General features: G+C 49.5%; 1 protein-coding gene across 1 annotated transcript in view; it reads left to right on the top strand.

Annotated features, from left to right (window-relative positions):
• The window catches only part of TBC1D22A (TBC1 domain family member 22A), a 355,202-nt gene that overhangs the window by 184,208 nt on the left and 146,934 nt on the right, over positions 1–24,060 (top strand). Inside the window, exon 9 of the mRNA XM_027595286.2 lies at positions 8,568–8,677. Within this exon, the coding sequence (XP_027451087.1) occupies positions 8,568–8,677 (110 nt within the window). The remainder of the gene's footprint in view (positions 1–8,567; positions 8,678–24,060) is intronic.

The raw sequence follows: 24,060 nt of genomic DNA, 5'->3' as shown, positions 1-24,060 counted from the left end.
ATGGTCATGGCTGCAAGTCTTCTACTCTTTCCTCATGAACAAATAACGAGGGGCCTAAATCCTTCAATGCAGTGACTATATGTGAAGGAAGGCTTTTGTCCTGTGCCCTGACGAGAGGTTCCCAGCGCCACTGCGTCTCCGGAGGCCGCTGCAGGCTCCAGCGACGTGTGTGCCCCATGAAGCCTGGCCGAGGGAGGGAGAGGGATGGGGACCATGTGGAGCCTGCCCCAGCAGGATGCTGGGCTCACATGGGCATCCAGTTTTCCCGAGAAACAGCGTCTGCCATTCTTGGAGGCGAGCTCAGCAACCGTCAGAGCTTTCCAGGGGGTCTCAAATTAGAAAACAGTTTGCCTTGTTTTCAGAGAACTCTGGACTTGCATGGAAGGGCGGCAGGCAGGGCCTGTTTGTTGTGTGTGATGCTGTTTGCAAGAATACTTCCTTCAGTTTGGACGAACTCTTGTTGATTTAAGCATTGTTTGCATTGTCGTTAGTAGAAGCAAGTTAGACTTGATACGTTGTCTTACATTCGGCAATAATTTGGATATTTCTCTTAACTGGAGAAATAGGGATTAAATTCTTTCCATTCTTCATAGAACATCTTGGCATAACGTTCACCATGTTCTGGTTGCAACTGTTGATGTAATTACTTGTCCTTCTCGACTGTGAGCTCCTGGCCGGCATTTCATGCCCTCACTTGGCATGTGTTTATCGAGCCCCTGCTGTGTGCTGGGCACCAGCGGAGGTGCGGGGACATGGAGAGCATGGCAGGTGCGGTCCTGCTCTCGCGGGGCTCTTGCCGTGTCGTGCAGGGATACGCGGACGTGAAGATGCAGCTTGCAGAGTGGGGAGGGGTGCAGCTGGTGACGCTTATGTGCAGGAAATGCCGAGAGTGGGCACGCTGGCGCACCACCTCCTGTCCTCTGCAGCGGGCGGCCCAGTGCCTGGCATTTCATGGTGTGGCGCTGATGTGTTCTCTGGCAGGCCTTCCTCACTGGAGGGGCGTCAGCGGCAGGGCCCAGATTCTTTTTTGTGCCTCAGTAGTTGTTGCAGTTTGCAGGCTCTGCTTGGGAGCATCTCCACTGCCACTTGCCTCTCGTTTCCACGGCGCTGTCTCCAGATGGGATCCCTTCTCTGCCTGCACCCCTGTTGGCAGACGCCAGTGTGAGGAGTTACTCTGATGTGCACACGTCTCTGGGGGCTCCCCCTTTCCTCCGGAAGGAAGCCCAGCTCTGGAGCCAGGTGCCCGCGGCTGTGGTATCATCCTCATGAGCTGTCCCCTGCCTGGGTCACGCGGACGTCCTGCAGGCTTACTGGCTCCAGGCTCTGCGGTGCACCCCCCCCCCCCCGCCCCATTCCCCCATTGCCTCATCCCCTGTGCTTGATGCTGCCACCTTCCAAGGCTCAGCCCCAACACCTCCCAAGGCCACCCTTTCCAGGGGTGGGGACTCTGCTCTTCTGAACCTGCCATGGCCCCCCACCCCCCTGTCCCTTTTTCACACTGCTTACTCGCCATGTGGCCGGCTCTTTATTTACATCTCTGTAAATCAGTCTGGTCAACAGACATTATAAGTAAGGCCGGTAAACGGTGCTTGAGTGCATCAGGAGTTAGTAGGCGAATGAATGCGTGTGGCCCTTTCCTCTAGGCTCCGTGGCTGCTTCCCCATCTCTTCCCTTCCCCCAGCCAGTTTCTGGTACGTGAAAGTGCTCGATACGTGTTAATGGAATCAGTCAGTATTTTAACCAGTTGCATTTCTATTAACAAAAACTCCGACTCAAAGCATTATTAAAAATCAAAGACCCAGTCAAGCCAAAAGAGTGTTGTGAAATTAAGAATTTTTTCTTTTACAAAGATGATGTTGTAGAGACGAGGATCGTTAAAGAAGCAGACTTTGCCTTCCCCCTTCCCCTCAGTACCACACAGGGTCCGCTGTGGGTGCTCCCAGGAGTTGTTGGGCGCTCTCTTCGGCGCGGAGTCAGGCAGCAGGGTGCTCCTCCGGAGGGAGGAGCGGCTGCCCCATCAGTGCCGTCCCCGGCCTGCGGTTTGCAGGAGGCTGGGGGCCCCTGATTGGGGGTGCGCTTGGGGTGGAGGTGGACGAGAAGCAGAGTGGTGCTGCTTGGTTCCTGTCTTCTGGGGCCTGCTGGGCCACGAGACTGGTAGTTGGATGAGGCCACAGCATGTCATCTTGCCCGGCCCTTGGCAAGGTTTGTCCTTGGTGTGTCTTTGACTTGTGACCATCGTGTGCTGGTGTTGTCCACTGACCATTTGTCCATGTCTCTGGGCTGCAGGTTTGCAGCCACGTACCAGAATTGGGAACTCTGACAGTGGTTTAGTGTGTAACCTTGAGTTGGATGTTATTTATATTAACATTAAACATTAGTATGCTAAACCAACTTGATCATAACCTTACTTGTTCTTGCTGAGCCACCGAGTTTTGTGAATTTATGGTCTTGAGTGGCGGCCCCTCTCTTACCAAACAGGACTTTCTCCTCTGCCTTGGAACCCAAATCTATGTAATTAAGTGCTAAAACCTCCATCACCGAAGTGTCAGGGTTTCAAATTTAAAACTCCCAAGTTGGGCAATGCAAAAGATTAGACCATGGAGTGATTCCAGCTAGCTTACGAAGAAGAGAATATTTTTGATTACCAGTTAAGCTCCTAATTACGTGAAGAGGTTTATTGCAGGGTTTGTGCGATGCGGGTGATTAATGCAGTCCTAACAGCCCTGGCGTGCCCCCATCCCTAACCTGCACTGCTCACGGCGCCTTGAGCTTGGTGAGGCCGGCATCTACACTTGCCGTGGTGATCCCGTGTCACAGGCTCTGTTTAAATTTGAGGTATTTCTCCCTTTCTGGTTACCAAGGCGCCCCATTTGGTTTACTGTGAGGGAGAGCCTGGCCGTGTGCTGGGCCTCTTTACTTTCTAGCACACCCTGGTCCTTACGAGATCCCAGCCTGAGCTACCCTGGCTGTTCCCATGAAGCGGGCAGGTGTCGTCCTGGAGGGGAGCCTTTGAGGAGCGAGTCCCCAGAGACCCAAAGCTTGAGTGAGCTTGTGGTGGTGACGGGCTCTTTTGCCCACCCCATGTTTTATGACTGGGGGAGTGTTTTACCTGCGAGGTTGTACTTTTCTAGAGTTGTAGCTGCTCTCCTCTCCTCTCCCTGCAGAGTCAGAAGCCACCGTGCTGCCCTGTCTCAGACTGAGAGGCTGGCCGTTGTCAGCTGGCCTCCACTCACCACCAGGCGCAGCTGCTTCCTGGCACACGACCCTCCTGTGGGTCCTTCATGTGTCAGCTGGGTGCGCTTACCTCCGAGGGCTGCTTCGGATGCAGTGGGCTCTGGCGCCATGGGATGTGCTCTGTCCATCAGTGGCGGCAGGTGCCCTTGCTGTCCAGTGAGCAGCCTCATCACCGCAACAGACTTGCTTTGAGCCCATCACCCTGCCTCTTCCTTACCCACTGACCCTGCTGGTTTTCTGGACATGGAAATGTGGACAAGAAATTTCTGCTCTTTATTTACCTAAGATAGCTTTTTGGATATTGCAGAATAGCAGTTACATCCCTATGTGGTTTTTTCCTTACCAGCCAGAATGTCCTCCATTCTTTTATTAGTTCCTTATATCTACCTACCCTTCTGCCGGTCCACCCACCCACCCAGGCTGGTGGGCGAGTCACGACTGACTCTGGATGTGCTAATTGTGCCATGCTGTTCACATTTCTACGATGGGCAGTGCTGACCCCCCCCCCCCCACTGATCGCCAGCAGTTCCCTACCCTAATTGTCCTGACGCCCAAATGCCCCACGAGCTTCTCAGAACGCTTAGAAGGGCACCACCACTGTTGGGAACTTTCTCTAGGGCTATCCATGGAAAGATAGACCTTAGTGAAACTATCCCAGCTGCTTACACAGTATTTTTTTCCCTATTGGCAAAAGTCCTAAGTGTTAATTGTGAAAATTTGTGTTCTCTTTTTACTCTCTACCTTTCTGCAAAAAGTGAAGAGTTGTAGTTACCACCACCCGCGATGTTCTTTCCCAGGGGGCACCACGGTCATGTTTCTGGCATCTTTCTGAGTAATGTTCTCTGGGTGCTTGTGCACACAGACAGGTGAGGGTTGGAGTTTTTGATATAAACGGTGTCATTGATAAAGATGAGATTATTTTATAAATTGCTTTTTCAACAATAATATGGCAGGGTAGCATTTTCAAAGAATTTATTTAAATCATCCCCTAAAGCCGTTTCATGATTTGAGAAGGCAGGTGAGAGATTTTATAAATTAAATGGCTGTTTTTTATATCTTGCGCCTGCACGTGCACTTGTGGCTGATTGTCTGTCCCGGGCCGGGCAGTGTCTTCCCTGCTTCCCCATGTGCACTCGGCTTAGACTGTGCATGTGTTGGTCTCCCTGTCACTCTGAGCTCTGGGAGTCAGAGCTCCCAGCTTTCTCAGCTCGGGGTCCTCAAGGTGCAGGGCCTGGCCCTGATGGGTGGTGCTGTGGGCAGCTGGGGAGCAGGCTGGCTGCAGCTCTTCGACGGCAGTGTGTGTGCGTGCCCATGTTTGTGCTGACGGGATACAGTAGGACGTGGGATCCAGTCCAGTTTCAGATGAAACAGGTCGGCTTAAATTCTGTTGTTGGCAGTCATGTGTTTGGTATCCGTGCTGCCTTCGCGAGTCCGCAGTACCTTCCCCGTGCTGGCTTCCAGGGCCTGTCCGTCCTGCCTGCCTGGCTGGGAGAGGGCTGTGTACGGGGTGCTTGGGGTCACGGTCCAGGGGTGCCCCATTGGGCAGCCACCTCCCATGGCGGACGGCGGCCTCGAGCAGCTTGTGGAGCTGCTCCTGGAGCATCTGCGCAGCGTGGGTCAGAATTAGCTAAGCCCACATCCCCGTGGCCCAGAGGGGTTGGCACTGAGAGCCCTGTCCAGCCCCGGCCCCGCGGCATGGTTCCCAAGGCCCCGTCCCCTCCGCTGTCGCCAGGCTTGTCCCATTCCTGTGATTCTACCGATTTCCCCTTGGAGTTGTGTTTCTTTTTTGAACCCCGGGATTGCCTGGAACCGTCCACGTCAGTGGTTTCCTCTCCTTTGTGATCTCGGTGGGGCAGTGTTTCTGGTCTCTCCCTGTCCCTTGACGCGGCCCATGTTTAGGGGGCAAAGCACTGCGTAGCGCAGCCTCTGTGTCCGCGGACAGGAGGGCTCCTGAGGCCCCAGGCTTCCCTGGTGGCTCCCCGTTCGGGTTCCCGCCCCCCTGGCCCCCCTCCTTGCCCCAGAGATGTGGAGGCAGCATGCCCTGGTGGGAGGCATGTATTACCTTTGGAGCCGGTTGGGTTTGAGTTGTAAGCTGTCACGACTGTTGGCCATTTTGGGGTCTGCCTCTGAGGGCCCCTCCTGGCCCACAGTGTTGAGTCTCCCGGGCCTCGTGGCAGATGCTGCAGTAAGTTAGCCTCTGACCGACAGCACCTGTGCTGAACGTGCGGCTTTTGCTCCTGGTTTGGTCTGGGCTGTGCCCCCAGGAACCATTAGAGCCCCATCTCCTGTGGGGAGCCCCAGGAGGACCCCGTAGCAGCTGCGCCAGCCTTGGTGGGGTGTTCTGTTCTCAGCTCTGACCCTGTGCCTGCGGCGCAAGCCTTCTGGAGTGTTCTGTGCTGCCCTCCGCGTTTTCTCCTGTGTCAGCCGATGTTTTCTCCAGGAGGATGGATATTTATCTCATTCTGACAATGAGGGTCATTCCGATTCTCTTGGCTTTTTTTGAAGACAGATTGGCATAGGGGTGCTCTGAGTTAAATGCCATTACTTCATTACATTGAAGAGTGACAAATGGCCTGTTGTGAGAGCTGACACTTGAAAGAGGCTGCCCAGCTGACCTTTCCTGGCATAAGGCAGTAAGACAGCTAAGCAGACCGAGAAACATCTCCGAGGCCTGCGTCCCGCGCTCCTGCACTGGGGGGCCCGCTGCCCCTACGAGCTGGGGATGCTCTGTCCTAACAGCCGAGGCAACATCTTGGTGCTTTGAAGGCCCTGGAAAGAGAATGCGTCGATGGAAAACTTCTCAGGAGTAGTCCTCTGAGGATTGTGGTGGAGTCCGTTCCCTGAGATGGGGAATAAAATCAGACCTGCTCTAGGGTGGTAGGGAGTGGAGCTGAGTCCGCCGAAGCCGGAGGAGGCCGCTTACACTCGCGCCCGCCGGCTTGCTCTTCCAGCAGGACGGTGTCATGTGCTCGGTAGTGACCCCAGGAGACCTCGCTTCCTCCTCTGTAGACAGGCGGAGTTGGTGCCTCCCCCCTAGGCTGCCTCAGGCCTTCAGAGCCAGCATTTCCGGCAGAGCCATACATGGCGGGGCTTCATCAGCGGCTGCGTGTGAGCCAGACGTTGGCCTCCCGGGACAGCCAAGGTCTGAGGCCAGGCACCTTGCTGGGCCGTGGCCAGGGGGCAGAGCGGTGCCCGGCTGTGGGAGGGAGAGCCCACAGCCCTCGGGGCAGCTGGGACAGGGCACAGGTCCCCGGCGGGCTCGAACTGAGGAGGGAGCTCAGAGCCGGCCAGGCCAGCCTGGGGACGCCTTCACCATAGTCCTGCATCCGTGGGGAGGGGCTCTGAGCTTCTGCAAGGCATCGCCTCTTGACTCATCTCTGTGCCCAAGGCCCTGGAGCGTAGGGACTGAGCCACCACACGGGGAGCACCTGCTGTGTGTTGTCGCATTGTCCCAGCAAGGGAACGACAGCCCAGTGTTCCACAGGGGACAAGTGATAGGCAGTATGGCCCATCCATACCTCGGAGTGTTCTTCTGCTATGGAGAGGACAGATGCTGGCACAGGCTGTGGCCTGGATGACCCCAGGAGCTTGGCACTGAGTGAAGGGGACAGACACAGAAGGCCCCATCCCGCATGATCCCATTACGTGCAATGTCCAGGATGGGCAGATCCACGGAGGCGGAGCACAGAGGGGTGGGTGCCAGGGGCTGGGGGAATGGCGAGTGCCTGCCGATGGGCTGGCTTGCGGTGGTGAAAAAGTTCTGGAATTACGTGGTGGTGATGGTTATCCAACTCTGAGACACCAAAACCCAGTGATTTTTGTGCTTTAAAAAAGGTGAATTTTGTTGTATACGGACTACATCGCAATAAAATAAACCCCTGAATGAAACCAAAATGCAGAAGTGCTTGTTGAGTGAGCGGGGCAGTGAAGGAATGAGTGGGGACAGAGTGACTTTCCAGGCCTCAGTCCCCACAGACGTGGTCCTGGGCGCCCCGGGGACATGCGGTGACAAGAGGCTGAGAGCAGAGCTGATGGGGACGTGTCCTCATGGCTGTACGCGGCTGGGATGGATGCGTGTCCAGGGCGGGGCCTGCCTGTGTAGACCGGTGTGGCCCACACACAGGGCCTGGCCAGGCTTGGGTCTGCACTTGCCTGGCCTGTTGTCACCATTGTGGTTTCTGTCGTGAACAGGGAGTGGAGTGGAAGGGGGTTCACCGTGGCTCTCGCAGCCACGTGCTGTGACGTGAGGCGACGCTGTGTGGGGCTGCCTGTCAGGAGGGCCTGTGTCCTGACCATGCTGCCACGGGCTGTCCCCGGGGGCCACACCTGCTGTTTCACTGCAGCCTGTTTCCAAGGGGCGCAGTGGTGGTGGTAGCAGACGTGTGACGGGGGTTCATGAGCGAGGACATTCGATCGTGGGGAGGAGCGCCTGTCACCTCACAGCTACTCAACAGGTGGTAGCAATTAGTATTCTTAGGATTATTGTCATCTCTACCTACTTAAAACTTTCCAAATATGTTCTCAACAGAAATGTTTCTTTGCTTCGAGAATGTTTTTCTTGCAAGGATGCCCTGCATGTTGGCAAAATAAAACAAAATTAAATAAAATGAAAAAATAGAACGCACAACTTCTAAAACATTTATGAGTGTTGTGCTGGATGATAGCGGCGTTTGTAAGGATCTAAAACTAGTTCGTTCAAACGTCTGATAAGCCATTTCAGTTAAGTGTCTGTTTTGCATTTTAAAAATTTTAAGTTATGTTCTCTCATTGGGTTTTTTGTGTCCGAAGAAGGAGACTATTCAGAACACTGCCGCCTGTTCTTTCTCTTCAGGCTCCTGCTTTCACGGGTGCTCGCCTATAGCCGAGGGATCTTTGCCCAGCGTGGTTTTGGAAACCCTCACCTTGGGAACCGGTTTTGAGAGAAATTATTGTCTAATGAATATGTAACCACATTAGAAGCAGAATTTTAAACAATCTTATGAAAAAGCTTTCAGATCTGTGTTGGGAATAAGTAATGTCTTTTAGGCCCTCTCTTATTAGGAGGTGAATTGCCTGAGAAGCAATAATTTATAATATATTAATTATGTTAATTAATTGGAAAAGACTCAGAATATTAATTATCTGCAACTAATTAGGTATTAAAATGGAGAACCATTAAGTGATGAGGTTGAAGCCTATGAGCCATCTAGTTCAAGCAAGAAAAATGGGCCCCGGCGTGACCTTGCCTGCCGCGTGCAAGTCTCTACCAGCCGTGCCCCCCCCCAGCCCCGCCCCGTGGTGTGTCCTGTGGATTAACCGCTCGCTGTCTTTTCCATGCTCTCCCTGGTGCACAGAGGAGGAGGATGTGGACGCTGCCGATGTCTCCCGCGTGCCCGCAGACGTGCTGCGTAACGTCGAGGCCGACACGTACTGGTGCATGAGCAAGCTGCTGGATGGTATTCAGGTGAGCTCCTGCCGGCCTGGACTCTGTATCTGAAACCAGTGTCATGGGGGTGGGGGGCACTGGGCCTGTTGCACAGGCCTGCCTCTGGGCTCAGCCTGGCCACGTGCTGCCTTCTGAAGCCTCCCCTTCTATGCCTGGGCTATGCCTCCTTCACAGGGTCGACAGGTGTGAGAAATACTGCGTGTGTGTGGGGCTCTGCTGGACTTGGTGTCAGTCAGGGTGGATGGCAGAGATTTTCGCAGAAAGGCCGCAGGTCTCCCAGGGCCAGGGGTGATTTTATGGAAGTGATTTAGGGGAAAGACCCTACACAGAGTAGGAAGGAGGACTGGAGCCTCTTGATGTAGCAATCCGTGGTCGAGGTAGATGGAGGTCCCCTGGTGGGTGTGGACCATCTAAGCCTCATTCTGTGCTGACAGGGCTTTTGTAGATGCACACTCTGTGCCAGGGGCTGCGTGCCTTCCTGGGGAGGGAGAGGTATGTCAGCAGAGGCCTCCCAGGAGCTCAGTGTGGGACACAGGGTAGACCTGGAGGGGGCATAAGACACGTGCTCCCGAGGACCCGATTTGAGAATGCAGTGAGACTTGGAGGAGGGGTGACGGGGATGGGGGCGGGTGTGTAGAGCCCAGAGCAGGGTTTGGTTGATGGAGGTTTTCTGCGGGACCTCATGGGCTGGGTTCATTCCAAAGATGCCCCAGGGGCGGAGGCCGTGTGGGCGTCTGTGCGCTGTGCCGGGACCCCTTTTGTCGCAGGTGAGTAGGGGAGAAGTTGATGGGGTGCACTTGTTACCTGCATTTCCAGCCAGGCTGGGCCTTCCTGAGCCGTTGTCATGGTGCTGTTCCCGACACCACTGCCCGTGGAGGCCTTGGCTCAGCTGCTGGGCTAAAAGGGGCCCGAGGAAGACTTTTACATGATGTGGTCTCCAGATTTGGGTCCTGAGGTTTAATTTGAATAAATTAGCCAGAATGACTGTGTGGGAGAGAACGGTGTGGGCTCACCTTACTTTTGATAACTGAGAAGCGACAAAGAGCAAGTAGAAGGCCTTCCCGTAATGACGAGTAAGAACCTTGTTTGCCTCTTACAGAGGAAAATACGATTTTGGCCCAAGTCTCGATTTATCATTCCCCTCCATTGTTAACGTTTTCATATGTGTTAATCTTCTCCCAAAATGTAAGACTTTTTTTTTTCCCGTCTAAGAAAGGGATTGAATCATAACGTGAGACATTATAAATTTCAAGTGTCACTTCTGTGATCATGAGTGATGGAATTCCTGCCATTTACGTACTTATCCTGCTTCTATTTGTGAATAAAACCAGCTCTACACTGGAAGTGACCCTGGCTTTTCATTTTTCATCTGAAGTTTGCCGTCTGATGAAATGGCTTTTGGACCAGGGTTGCGTGTGCGTGTGTGTGTGCGTGTGCGTGCATGTGTGCAGTGCGGCTTTCTCTGGGTATGCACGTTCGCTGCCCTCTGTAGGCTGCCGCAAGCCACAGGGCCCTGACGTGAGCAGGTTACCAGCACTGGGGGACTCGGGGAGATCTGTCATTCCCTGAGATGAGGAGAGCTCCTCTGGGGGGCTGTTGGGTGTGTGCGGGTGCCCCCACTGCTTTGTGTGGACAGGTGTGAGGGTCTGAGGGGACGGAGAAGCAGGCGGAAAGACGGACCGGGTGTCAGCGCCCTGAGGAGCTGGAAGCTTCTGTTGCTGCGCTTGCTCTCATACACCTGGGCTCGCCCTATCCTCTCTGCTCTCTCCTGACAACTCGAGAGCCGTCTTCCTGGAGCACCTTCTCATCATATCACTGCCCTGCTTGAAAACCATTGAGAACTCATGCTTGGCCTTGTTAAGCGAGGCCCTGTCAGCCTGGCCTTCACCGGTTCCCTGCAGCTCAGGAAGTTCAGGGCTGTCTATCGAGTGACGCTAAATGCACGTGCCAGGGAGACTGCAGGGAGTCCGAGTCGCTGGGCCACGGCCGTGCAGCAGCTCTCCTGCTCTCCTCGGCAGCAGCGATGGGGCTTCCCGTGGTCAGTGGGCAGTGATGGCTAGCGTGTCCGAGTGGCTCTTAGCTTCACAGCAGAGCAGATGTCACACTCTGCACACACACACATCCCTTGCCTGGGGTCAAAGAGCCTGTGTTGGGACCCACATGTGAGCTCTGAAGCCTGTGGTTTTCTACTCTGCTTTATGACCGTGTCCAGCTGAAATCAGTGGAAATGACTTCCATTTTGCTGGCTACGTTCTAGAGGGCAAAAACCACATCTGCTCATTTTTCTGGAGACGTAACTCTGCTTTCGGCTCACCTTGTGGCCTCAGTCTGAGACTCTGTTCTGCATTTGGCCAGAGTGTGGTGAGCACCTGCTGTGTACAGGGGCTGTGCACAGTCACCAACCTGTTGTCCCTGCAGGATGAGTATCCTGGTGGCCAGGGGTGCGTGGAGAGGACTGCTGATGGACGGCAGAGTTCTAGGGGTCCTGGAGGTGGGGGACCAGAGTTCTGGGGCTTGGGAGCCTCTTGTCCCAGGAGGATGACAGACTAGGCCCAGAAAGAAGCGGCTCCCTCCCAGCATATGCCTGGAGGCGTTGGGTGATGTTGAGCAAGAATTGTCTAAAATTTAAAGCTGGACTCCTTACCAAGGGGAGGGAGTCCTCCGGACACGAGGAGTGATGACCCTACTAGTGGACGCTAGCAAGTGTGAAGGGAATGATTACAGTCATGCCTAAAAGTTAAGGTTTTATTATCTTGGCAAGGGGTAGAAATAAGATAAAGCCGGTCCTGCATAGGGAAATCCTGGTGCTACTCCAAAACAAAAAAAAAATGGTTCTCCATCAAGGCTTTCCAGCTTCGTGTCTCGGGGCTACGTTACAGTCTTCAAAAGTCATGAGGAACTCAAAGAGCTTTGACTCATGTGGGTGAATTCTGTCGGTATTTACTATGTTAGAAACTCAGAGATCATTTAAAAATATTTAGTAATTTATCTTAAAGTAACAACGATAAATTCCTTATATGCTATTATAAATAACATATCTCGGTAATTAATATTTTTGAAACATAACTATTTCGTGAGAAGGAAGGCACTGTGTTCCCCTGTGTTAAGACCCTGTAAGGTCTGACTCCATAGAAGATACCTAATTTCTCACGTGTGCTTCTGCGTTCAGTCTGTGGAGATATGTTGGTTTTGATGGGAGTATGTGAAAATAGTCCGGCCTCTCCCAGGCAGGGCGTTGGGAGTGGGAGGAGAATTTTCATAGCGCTCTCCTGACGACTGTGGATGTTTGCTTGTTTTTTTTTTTTTAATTTTTTATTGTTATGTTAATCACCATATATTACATCATTCGTTTTTGATGCAGTGTTCCACGATTCATTGTTTGTTCATAACACCCAGTGCTCCATGCAGAACGTGCCCTCCTCAATACCCATCACCAGGCTAACCCATCCCCCTACCCCCCTCCCCTCTAGAACCTTCAGTTTGTTTTTAGAGTCCATCATCTGTCATGGTTCGTCTCCCCCTCTGACATACTCCCCTTTTCTTCCTCTCCTGTTATCTTCTTCTTTTTCTTTTTTCTTAAAATATGTTGCGTTATTTGTTTCAGAAGTACAGATCTGTGATTCAACAGTCTTGCACAATTCACAGCGCTCACCATAGCACATACCCTCCCCAATGTCTATCACCCAGCCACCCCATCCCTCCCACCCCCAACCACTCCAGTAACACTCAGTTTGTTTCCTGAGATTAAGAATTCCTCATATCAGTGAGGTCATATGATACATGTCTTTCTCTGATTGACTTATTTCACTAAGCATAACACCCTCCAGTTCCATCCACATCGTTGCAAATGGCAAGATCTCATTCCTTTTGATGGCTGCATAATATTCCATTGTGTATATAGACCACATCTTCTTTATCCATTCATCTGTCGATGGGCATCTTGGCTCTTTCCACAGTTTGGCTATTGTGGACATTGCCACTATAAACATCGGGGTGCACGTACCCCTTCGGGTCCCTACATTTGTATCCTTGTGGTAAATACCCAGTAGTGCAATTGCTGGATCGAACGGTAGCTCTAATTTCAACTGTTTGAGGAACCTCCATACTGTTTTCCAGAGGGGTTGCACCAGCTTGCATTCCCACCAACAGTGTAGGAGGGTTCCCCTTTCTCCACATCCCCGCCAACATCTGTCGTTCCCTGACTTGTTCATTTTAGCCATTCTGACGGGTGTGAGGTGGTATCTCATTGAGGTTTTGATGTGGATTTCCCTGATGCCGAGCGATGTTGAGCACTTTTTCATGTGCCTTTTGGCCATTTGGATGTCTTCTTTGGAGAAATGTCTGTTCATGTCTTCTGCCCATTTCTTGATTGGATTATTTGTTCTTTGGGTGTTGAGTTTGATAAGTTCTTTATAGATATTGGATACTAGCCCTTTATCTGATATGTCATTTGCAAACATTTTCTCCCATTCTGTCGGTTGTCTTTTGGTTTTGTGGACTGTTTCTTTTGCTGTGCAAAAGCTTTTTATCTTGATGAAATCCCAATAGTTCATTTTTGCCCTGGCTTCCCGTGCCTTTGGCGATGTTTCTAGGAAGAAGTTGCTGCGGCTAAGGTCGAAAAGGTTGCTACCTGTGTTCTCCTTTAGGATTTTGATGGACTCCTGTCTCACGTTTAGGTCTTTCAACCATTTGGAGTCTATTTTTGTGTGTGGTGTAAGGAAATGGTCCAGTTTCATTCTTCTGCATGTGGCTGTCCAATTTTCCCAACACCATTTGTTGAAGAGACTGTCTTTTTGCCATTGGACATTCTTTCCTGCTTTGTCAATGATAAGTTGACCATAGAGTTGAGGGTCCATTTCTGGGCTCTCGATTCTGTTCCATTGATTGATGTGTCTGTTTTTGTGCCAGTACCATACTGTCTTGAGGATGACAGCTTTGTAATAGAGCTGGAAGTCCGGAATTGTGATGCCGCCAGCTTTGCTTTTCTTTTTCAGTATTCCTCTGGCTATTCTGGGTCTCTTCTGGTTCCATACAAATTTTAGGATTATTTGTTCCATTTCTTTGAAACAAGTGGATGGTATTTTGATGGGGATTGCATTGAATGTGTAGATTGCTCTAGGTAGCATTGACATCTTCACAATGTTGATTCTCCCAATCCATGAGCATGGAACGTTTTTCCATTTCTTTGTGTCTTCTTCAATTTCTTTCATGAGTATTTTATAGTTTTCTGAGTACAGATCCTTTGCCTCTTTGGTTAGATTTATTCCTAGGTATCTAATGGTTTTGGGTGCAATTGTAAATGGGATCGACTCCTTGATTTGTCTCTCTTCTGTCTTGTTGTTGGTGTATAGGAATGCCACTGATTTCTGTGCATTGATTTTATATCCTGCTACTTTACTGAATTCCTGTATGAGTTCTAGCAGTTTTGGGGTGGAGTCTTTTGGGTTTTCCACATACAGTATCATATAATCTGCAAAGAGTGAGAGTTTGACTTCCTCTTTGCCGATTTGGATGCCTTGGATTTCTTTTTGTTGTCTGATTGCTGTGGCTAGGACTTCTAATACTATGTTGAATAGCAGTGGTGAGAGTGGACATCCCTGCCGCGTTCCTGACCTTAGGGGAAAAGTTCTCAGCCTTTCCCCATTGAGAATGATATTCGCTGTAGGTTTTTCATAGATGGCTTTTATGATATTGAGGTATGTACCCTCTATCCCTATACTCTGAAGAGTTTTGATCAAGAAAGGATGTTGTACTTTGTCAAATGCTTTTTCTGCATCTATTGAGAGGATCATATGATTCTTGTTCTTTCTTTTGTTAATGTATTGTATCACGTTGATTGATTTGCGGATGTTGAACCAGCCTTGCAGCCCAGGAATAAATCCCACTTGGTCATGGTGAATAATCCTTTTAATGTACTGTTGGATCCTATTGGCTAGTATTTTGGTGAGAATTTTTGCATCCATGTTCATCAAGGATATTGGTCTGTAATTCTCTTTTTTGATGGGGTCTTTGTCTGGTTTTGGGATCAAGGTAATGCTGGCCTCATAAAATGAGTTTGGAAGTTTCCCTTCCATTTCTATTTTTTGGAACAGTTTCAGGAGAATCGGTATTAATTCTTCTTGAAATGTCTGATAGAATTCCCCTGGGAAGCCATCTGGCCCTGGGCTTTTGTTTCTTGGGAGATTTTTGATGACTGCTTCAATTTCCTTAGTGGTTCTAGGTCTGTTGAGGTTTTCTATTTCTTCCTGGTTCAATTTTGGTAGTTGATACATCTCTAGGAATGCACCCATTTCTTCCAGGTTATCTAATTTGCTGGCATAGAGTTGCTCATAATATGTTCTTATAATTGTTTGTATTTCTTTGGTGTTGGTTGTGATCTCTCCTCTTTCATTCATGATTTTGTTGATTTGGGTCATTTCTCTTTTCTTTTTGATCAGTCTGGCCAGGGGTTTATCAATCTTGTTAATTCTTTCAAAGAACCAGCTCCTAGTTTCGTTGATCTGTTCTACTGTTCTTTTGGTTTCTAGTTCATTGATTTCTGCTCTGATCTTAATGATTTCTCTTCTCCTGCTAGGTTTAGGCTTTATTTTCTGTTCTTTCTCCAGCTCCTTTAGGTGTAGGGTTAGGTTGTGTATTTGAGACCTTTCTTGTTTCTTGAGAAAGGCTTGTATTGCTATATACTTTCCTCTCAGGACTGCCTTTCCTGTATCCCAAAGATTTTGAACAGTTGTGTTTTCATTTTCATTGGTTTCCATGAATTTTTTTAATTCTTCTTTAATTTCTTGGTTGACCCATTCATTCTTTAGTAGGATGCTCTTTAGCCTCCATGTATTTGAGTTCTTTCCGACTTTCCTCTTGTGGTTGAGTTCTAGTTTCAAAGCATTGTGGTCTGAAAATATGCAGGGAATGATCCCAATCTTTTGGTATTGGTTGAGACCTGATTTGTGACCTAGGATGTGATCAATTCTGGAGAATGTTCCATGGGCACTAGAGAAGAATGTGTATTCCGTTGCTCTGGGATGGAATGTTCTGAATATGTCTGTGAAGTCCATTTGGTCCAGTGTGTCATTTAAAGTCTTTATTTCCTTGTTGATCTTTTGCTTAGATGATCTGTCCATTTCAGTCAGGGGGGTGTTAAAGTCCCCCACTATTATTGTATTGTTGTCAATGTGTTTCTTTGCTTTTGTTATTAATCGCCTTATATAATTGGCCGCTCCCATGTTCAGGGCATAGATATTTACAATTGTTAGATCTTCTTGTTGGATAGACCCTTTAAGTAGGATATAGTGTCCTTCCTCATCTCTTATTACAGTCTTTGTTTTAAAATCTAGTTTGTCTGATATAAGGATTGCCACCCCAGCTTTCTTTTGGTGTCCATTAGCATGGTAAATGGTTTTCCACCCCCTCACTTTCAATCTGGGGGTGTCTTTGGGTCTAAAATGAGTCTCTTGCAGACAGCATATTGATGGGTCTTGTTTTTTAATCCAATCTGATAGCCTGTGTCTTTTGATTGGGGTATTTAGCCCATTTACATTCAGGGTAACTATTGAAAGGTATGAATTTAGTGCCATTGTATTACCTGTAAGGTGACTGTTAACTGTCTGTTGTCTGTGTTCGTTTCTGCTCTTTGCTGCTTTTAGGTTCTCTCTTTGCTTAGAGGACCCCTCTCAATATTTCTTGGAGGGCTGGTTTCGTGTTTGCAAATTCCTTTAGTTTTTGTTTGTTCTGGAAGCTTTTTATCTCTCCTTCTATTTTCAATGATAGCCTAGCTGGATATAGTATTCTTGGCTGCATATTTTTCTCGTTTAGTGCTCTGAAGATATCTTGCCAGTCCTTTCTGGCCTGCCAGGTCTCTGTGGATAGATCTGTTGCCAATCTAATGTTTCTACCATTGTAGGTTACATATCTCTTCTCCCGAGCTGCTTTCAGGATTTTCTCTTTGTCTCTGAGACTCGTAAGTTTTACTATTAGATGTCGGGGTGTTGACCTATTATTATTGACTTTGAGAGGGGTTCTCTGTGCCTCCTGGATTTTAATGCCTGTTTCCTTCCTCACATTAGGGAAGTTCTCTGCTATAATTTGCTCCAATATACCTTCTGCCCCTCTCTCTCTCTCTTCTTCTTCTAGGATCCCAATTATTCTAATGTTGTTTCGTCTTATCGTATCACTTATCTCTCGAATTCTGCCCTCGTGATCCTGTAGTTGTTTCTCTCTCTTTTTCTCAGCCTCTTTATTTTCCATCATTTGGTCTTCTATATCGCTGAATCTCTCTTCTGCCTCATTTATCCTAGCATTTAGTGCCCCCATTTTTGATTGCACCTCATCAATAGCCTTTTTGATTTCAATTTGGTTAGATTTTAGTTCTTTTATTTCTCCAGAAAGGGTTTCTCTAATAACTTCCACGCTTTTTTCAAGCCCAGCTAGTATCTTTAAAGTCATGATTCTGAACTCTAGGTCCGACATCGTACTAATGTCCGTATTGAGTAGGTCCCTGGCTGACAGTACTACCTCTTGTTCTTTTTGCTGAGGTGATTTCTTTCGTCTTGTCATTTTGTCCAGAGGAGAATAGATGAATGAGAGAACAAAATGCTAACAGGTTTACAACGTCCCCAGCAAATATACTGTATACAATTCGAAAAGACCTGAAACCAGGGGAAAAGAAAGGGAAAGAAAGAAAAAAGAAAGAGAAAAAAAAAAAAAAAAGATAAAAACAAAAACAAAAACAAAACAATACAAAAAAAGCAGAATATGATCAAATATGATCAGGCTAGTGCATAGATCAGTGCCACACACTAGATTTTGGGCGTATTTTGGTCTGTTAGAAAAAAGTGCCTCCTAAAATTTTAAAGGAAGAAAGACATATATGTACAAAATAAGGGTTGATACAATGAAGGGATGGAAGATGACTGTAAAGATGAAAATTATAAAAGATTTTATAAAAGGACTTGGTAAGATAAGTTGTTTGAAAAAGGAAAGAAGATTTAAGAAAAAAAAAAAAAGGAAAAAGGGAGAGAATGTGATCAGGCAGGAGACTAGAACAAAGCCATACACTAGTGATTTAGGGTATATTTTGATCTGTTAGAAGAAACTGTACCTCAAAATTTTAAAGAGAGAACAACTTATATATATATGCCAAAAATAAGGGTAACTACTATGAAGGGATAAAATATGACTCTAAAAATGAAAAATAAAAAATGTTTTTTTTTTTAAAAAAGGGGATAAGATGTTGGTTGAAAAAGGGAAAAAGAAAAATAAAAAAAAACAGTCAACAAAAATTAACTTTGATGAAATAATGAATCATGGTAAAAAAAAAAAAAAAAGCCATGAATCTATGTGCAGTATTCCCCTAGCGCTGGAGTTCTCCCGTTCTCCTTGATTGGTAAACTTGGTCTTGGCTTGCTGGCTGTTTGTGCTGATCTTCTGGGGGAGGGGCCTGTTGCTGTGGTTTCCAGATGTCTTTGCCGGAGGCGGAATTGCCCCGCCCTTGTCGGTCCGGGCTAAGGAAGGTGCTCCCGTTTGCTCTCAGGAGCTTTTGTTCCCTGCAAGCTCTTGGTACAGCTTTGGAGGACCAGGGCAGAAATGGTGGCCTCCCAATCTCCACCCGGAGGAGCTGAGAACTCGGGGCCCCGCTCCTCAGTGTGCCCCCAGAGAAAAGCAGTCACTCCCGTCTCCCCCGGTCTCCGGCCGCACTCCGTGCTCACCCGGCCTGTGACCGAGCGTTGCTATCTCTGGCACCCGACCCCGTGCGGAGTCTCCAAACCCAGCAGATCCCTGCAGTGCGTTCCCGCACCGCTCCTCCCCGGGAAGGAAGGGGAGTCTCCCCGGATCTGCTGCTTGTTGGGTCCCTGCTGGAGGAGCCGTGCCCCGACTGGGCCGCAGATCACAGTTTATGGCCACCCCGAGCTGAGAGCCCGCACCTCTGCTCCGTCTCTGCAGCCGGCTTCCCCGCTCCGATACCTGGGAGCTCTGCCGCACTCAGGCACCCCCGGTCTCTCTGTGACCCCAAGGGTCCTGAGACCACACTGTCCCGGGAGGATTCCACCCCCCGCTTAGCCACTGCAGCGACGTCCCTCCGCGGAGCCAACTTCTAAAAGTCCCGATTTTGTGCTCCGCGGCTCTAGCACTTGCCAGAAGCGGCCGGCGGAGGCCCCTCCCCCGCCGTCTATCCTCCCGAATATCGCCTCGGATTCACTTCTCCGCACGCCCTACCTTCCAGTAAGTGGTCGCTTCTCTGTTCAGAGAGTTGTTGCTACTCTCCTGTTCGATCTCCTGTTGAGTTCGTAGGTGTTCAGAATGGTTTTGATCCCTATTCAGCTGAATTCCTGAGACCAGACGAAATCTAGGTCTCCTACTCCTCCGCCATCTTGCTCCGCCGCTGGATGTTTGCTTGTTAACACTAGACCATAGCTTAGCACACGGTGGCTTCCTGAAGGTTGCCTGCCGTGTGGCAGCTGAAGCCATGTCAGCCACCATTTTGTACTCAGTGACGTTGAAGTCCATTGGCCTGTCTTGCACTTTGAGTGGTGTTTTGCCCACGTGTGGTTCTGTAGCATTGAATGCTGACCGTTTGGGGAATAGTGGATGACTGAGGTGTGCTGAGCTTCTAGATGCTGACGCACTTCATCATACAGTATCACGTCTCATAGCATTACCACTATCTTGTTAGAAGAAGCTGGTAAGCCCAGAGTGGCAGACAAAAGTTCTTCAAAATTCAGAGTTTGGCTTAAAAGCTCAAATATTATTATTGGCAACACATACTGCCAATTGTTTTCCTTGAAATGACAGTCTTTGTTCATTTTTGAGAAAGTGCTAAATACCCAAGTTTGAATAACCAGTTTGCCTGTTAGTCATTTCTTCTAGTGAAAATGATGTTTCTTGAAAAATGTTATCTAATTCACTCATAGCTCCCACAATTGACCAGGGGCGTTTTTGGAAGAAATCACTGTTCTTTGGTACACATCTCAAGGGCTTTCTGTGTTCCCCACTTTTCCACACAGAATATTGAAAAGATGTTTACTTGAGGGTCGAGATCTAACGCAATATTAATCATAAAATTAGGAACTTCATCAAGGACATCCTTAAGCAAAATTGCCTTTTATTTATCTTCTTCACCATGAGTGCGAGGTACTAAGAATACGCTTTGGTGGTACTGCCTTGACTCATGCCAATGTGTCTGCATTTTACTCACCTTTCGCACCAGCCATGCAGGCGGCAACACCATGACAGAGGTAAATAACGTTGCTATTATTAGGAATGTGGTTTTGATCTCAAGGACCGCTTGAAAGGGTCTCCTGGACAGCAGCAGTGGACCGACTGCCCTGGAGAACCGCCGCCCTGGGGGCTGCTCTCTCAGCACAGGCCTGTGGTTTTCCCACAGAAAAGCCCCCTGAAGATGAGCTCACGACGGAAAAAGCATGAGACAGAGAAAGTGTGCGCCAGGACTGGACATTAACTGGCATTGTGATTAGCAGTGATCTACCCCAGGGCCTTGACACCCTATAGCAGCGATGTGAATGGAGCCAAAACAAGTAATTAACGTGAAGAACAAGACTCTGAAAGAAGAGCTCTCAGGTTTTTGAAAAGAGCCCAACAGAACTTCTAGCAACCAAACTTACGGTCGTTGAAATCTACCATTCATTAGACCCAGCAGAAGAGAGGATTAAAGTAGAAGGAGAAAATTATTGAGTGGGCAGCACCGAGGGAGGGCACGGATTTGGAAGAGAGGTTAGGGCAGAATGAACAGCAGGCCTGGGATGGGAAAACATGCCGTGGGAGCCCCTGTGCACACAGGTGGTGGCCAGAACTTTCCAGCACCTGTGAGAGACATGGGCTTTTATGGTCACTAAACAAACAAGTCTCAAGAAAGTGACATTAAAATATCACACCTGGAGAAACCAGAGTGAAGCCGCTACATATGGGAGGTCAGAGAAAATGTCATAGGAACGGCCAGTGACAGACAGATGAGTCGTTCGGGTCGACGGTTGGATGGGAAATAGGCCACAGCAGGAAAAGTAGAGGCCAGAATGAGATGCATTGTGTTTGGTGTTCTGGAGAAGGATAACTGTCAGGCTGGACTGGATTTACAAACAGGATCCAGCTATACACTACTTACAAGACACTCACCTAAAACATAAGATTACAAAATGGCACAAAGGAAGGGGTTGGGAGAAGCGCAACAGATCAACACTAACCGAAATACGAGCTTGGCAGTAGGGTGGCTCTTATGCATTATTAGATGAAATAGATTTTGAGGCAGAAAGCATTATTTGGGATAAAGAGCATCACTGCTGAGGGACAAGTGGATAAATTTACCAGGGAAGACACAATCCTGAACGTCTGCTACGACAGCACGCATGTGCATGGACAGAAGTGTATCTCTTGAGTGTGCGTGTGTAGGAGGCAGGCGGGGAAGAGAAGAGGCAAAAATTAGGTGGAAGTTCCTGAAGATACTGTCAGTGCGAGACGCTATTCTAAGTTCTTTGTGTTTGTTAACTTGGTGTTAACCTCAGTTTCCCTGCAACATGTCTATCAGGCGTTTCCCACTGTGGGGCGAGGAAGTTGCAGACTTGGGATTCAGACCCGCACAGTCTGGCCCCAGCTTTCCTGCATCTCAGTAATAAGCAGGTTAGGCAGACAAGAACTTGCAAGATCGAGACATATTTGTGCCACAGAGTTCATAAGGTTGAGCTACTGGCCATATCTGGAACCCCACGCCCGGCACACACACAGCATGTTCCCTTTCTTCCAGCGTGCGTGGGACATTCTAGAAATGGCTGACCGGCGGTTCTCACGGAGCGGTGCAGACCAGGGTCGACACTCTCTCTGGGCTGCGGCCCTGGCACGCAGACTCACCCAGATTCCCTGGGAAAGGGGGTGGTGGGCCGGAGTCCAAGGCCGGGCAGCTGGGTTGGCTTTGGCAGCTCTGAGAAAGGCCCGTAATTTGGCCCCCCCCCAGGTTTCGGGCCTGCTCACTCATTTCTGATGGTGTCCTCGCGCTCGGTGTTTGTAGGGGACGTTCTTTCTATGGAGGGGCCTTGGTGCTGGGAGAAAAGAAGCAGCTGCGTTTCCAGGTGAAATAGTCTCATGGTGGAGACTCGGTTCGCGCTGTGGTGCCCTTGAGCTCCTGCTGGCTCTGAGCGGTGAAGGAAGGCCATTGGCACGGCCCTCAGTGGTGGCAGGTGGGGCTAGCGAGGGGCCATCTGTGGCCCAAACTAGAGCCTCAGCTGGGTGGTGGTGGGACGGGCAGAGAGAGAGCGCCGGGCAGACTGGGCAGGCCTCGTCCCCTGTGGTGCAGCTGTGAGTACCCGCGGTGGGGTACCTACTGCCTCCTTAGGGTTGCTGGGGAGGGCCTGGGTGTGGCAGCGAGGGGGCGGGGATCAGGGTACTAAATGGACAGCCCTGCCCGGGGAGGAATCTTACCAGGACTTCGTGAAGAGGTCTAGCCAGCAGATCTGCGTGGAAGTCGTCCACCCACGTGACCCTGCTAATTATTCTGATGGGTTGGTTTTGTCTTGACAAGGGGATGTGGTTATGAGAGGAGTCTTTATTTTGTGGTGAAATGGGCCACGTGGATCTGCCTGGTGGGCCGTGCAGTGGGGGGGTTCCCACAGCAAGGGGGTGGCCTGGGCTGTCTTGGCACAGGCGGTATGGGGGGGGGGAACGAGACGGGACCGTAAGTGTGGAAGCCATGGCTGTGTGCTTCCGTTCTGTTTTCTAGGCTGCAGGGGTGCATATCCTCCGTGCTGGGGAGTGTCCTTCTTGGGCTTTTCCCCGTCTCTGCACGGTAGTGGCAGCGCCAGGCCGAGCTCGTGCTCGTTGAATTACGGCTTCCCCGTTTGCCTCTCCTGCAGTCATCCTGTTACTCTCGGATTCATTACTTAACAGGACAGCCTTTTTGAGGAGAAAAGGGCTGTTGCCCTTTATAATTAGCCTTCTACACTTCCTTTCCTTGGGGAAGCATTCCTCAGTTCAGAGAACTGGTCGGTGGCCTGGGAGTGAGGGGCTGTTGGGGAAAGAGACTGTGTTATCCTGGAACTTGTCAGACAGAAGGCTGGAAATATGGTGGCATGGCGCCGCGCGTAGAGGATGTCCGGGCCTCTGCCAGCCCCATCCCCGGGGGGCTGTAGGGCCCACTGTCCCTCAGGTGTCGCTGCTGCGCGTCGGCCGTTGAAGATAAGGCCAGTGAGGAGAGAAGGGACAGACATATCACAGGAAACCAGAGCGGGTGCGGGGAGCCCTTGGAGCGCTTTCTGCTCCAAGAAGGAGAGGGGCCCCCAGCATGCTTGGAAGGTGGCCCAGGATCCTTAGAAAGGAGTGTAGACAGCCAGAGCCTGGGGCGGCCAGAGGCCTGGGGGCGTTGTTCTTTTCCAGCTCAGTGGAAACAGAAGAAGCGAGGGGGTCTGTTGCTTGGGAAGGTGGCTGAGAGGAAGCTCGCTCACGTGGCCCTGATTTGGCTGTCTTCACCTGGAAGGAGCAGCCGAGCCGTCGTGGGGAGGGGGGGAAAGCCGGGCCTTGGGCCCGGCCCCGTGGATTAAGAATGAAGAAAGAGGCACCTAGTCCGTGCAGATGTGTTTCTGTCTCAAACACGAGATGAATCATGCTCCGTGTGTGGAAGGATCTTTAGAGAAGGGATTTTAGAGCCTCGTCGATAAAATTGAGAATTCTTGGCAACGTTTTAGAAAGGTTTATTAAATAGATAAGAGTGTGTTGGTTACTGGGCTGCAGCGGAAGATTCATTAAGAATGAGTCATTGAGCAGCAAACACTTTAAAAATGAAAATTAAAAAAAATTCAATTCACAATAGCATTGAAAAACGTAAAATCCATGTCATTGCCTGAATGAATAGTTCATTCCTTTTAATTACCAAGTAGTACTTCACTGTATGAATATATCAAGCTTGTTTCTCCGTCCATCTTTTTGGTGGAAGTCAAGGCTGTTTCTGGCCTTTGGTTGCTATGAATAAACTTTTTGTGGACATTCACATGCATGTCTTCTTGTTGACGTAACCTCCATTTCTCTCGCTCGGTGCCTAGGTGTAGCCTTGCAGGGCCATGCTGTGGGAGTGTATTTTGTTTCTGTGGAAAACAGCCCAGCATTTCCCCCAAATGGGCTGTACTGTTCTACACACCCAGCAGCTATGTGTGCGAGGCGGGGCTGCACCAGCACTCCCCTTCTCTGACGTGTCTATGCTGGACGGCAGTCTTCTGTTAGGATATGTATGTGTACGTATAGAGAGTGAGGGGAGTGGGAGAATGTTTTCCCCAAGTTTGTGGTGTGGCACTCCATTGTTAGAAAACTGTGTCTTCTCATGAGTGGAAAATTTTAATTTTGATGATATCTAATTTATCTAAAAAAAAAATCTAACTTAAAATTTAAAATCCAATTTAAGTAAAAATCCATCA

Source organism: Zalophus californianus, chromosome 9 (genome assembly GCF_009762305.2).
Source record: "Zalophus californianus isolate mZalCal1 chromosome 9, mZalCal1.pri.v2, whole genome shotgun sequence".
In the NCBI taxonomy this organism is placed as follows: domain Eukaryota; kingdom Metazoa; phylum Chordata; class Mammalia; order Carnivora; family Otariidae; genus Zalophus; species Zalophus californianus.
This window is presented reverse-complemented; position numbering and strand designations above follow the sequence as displayed.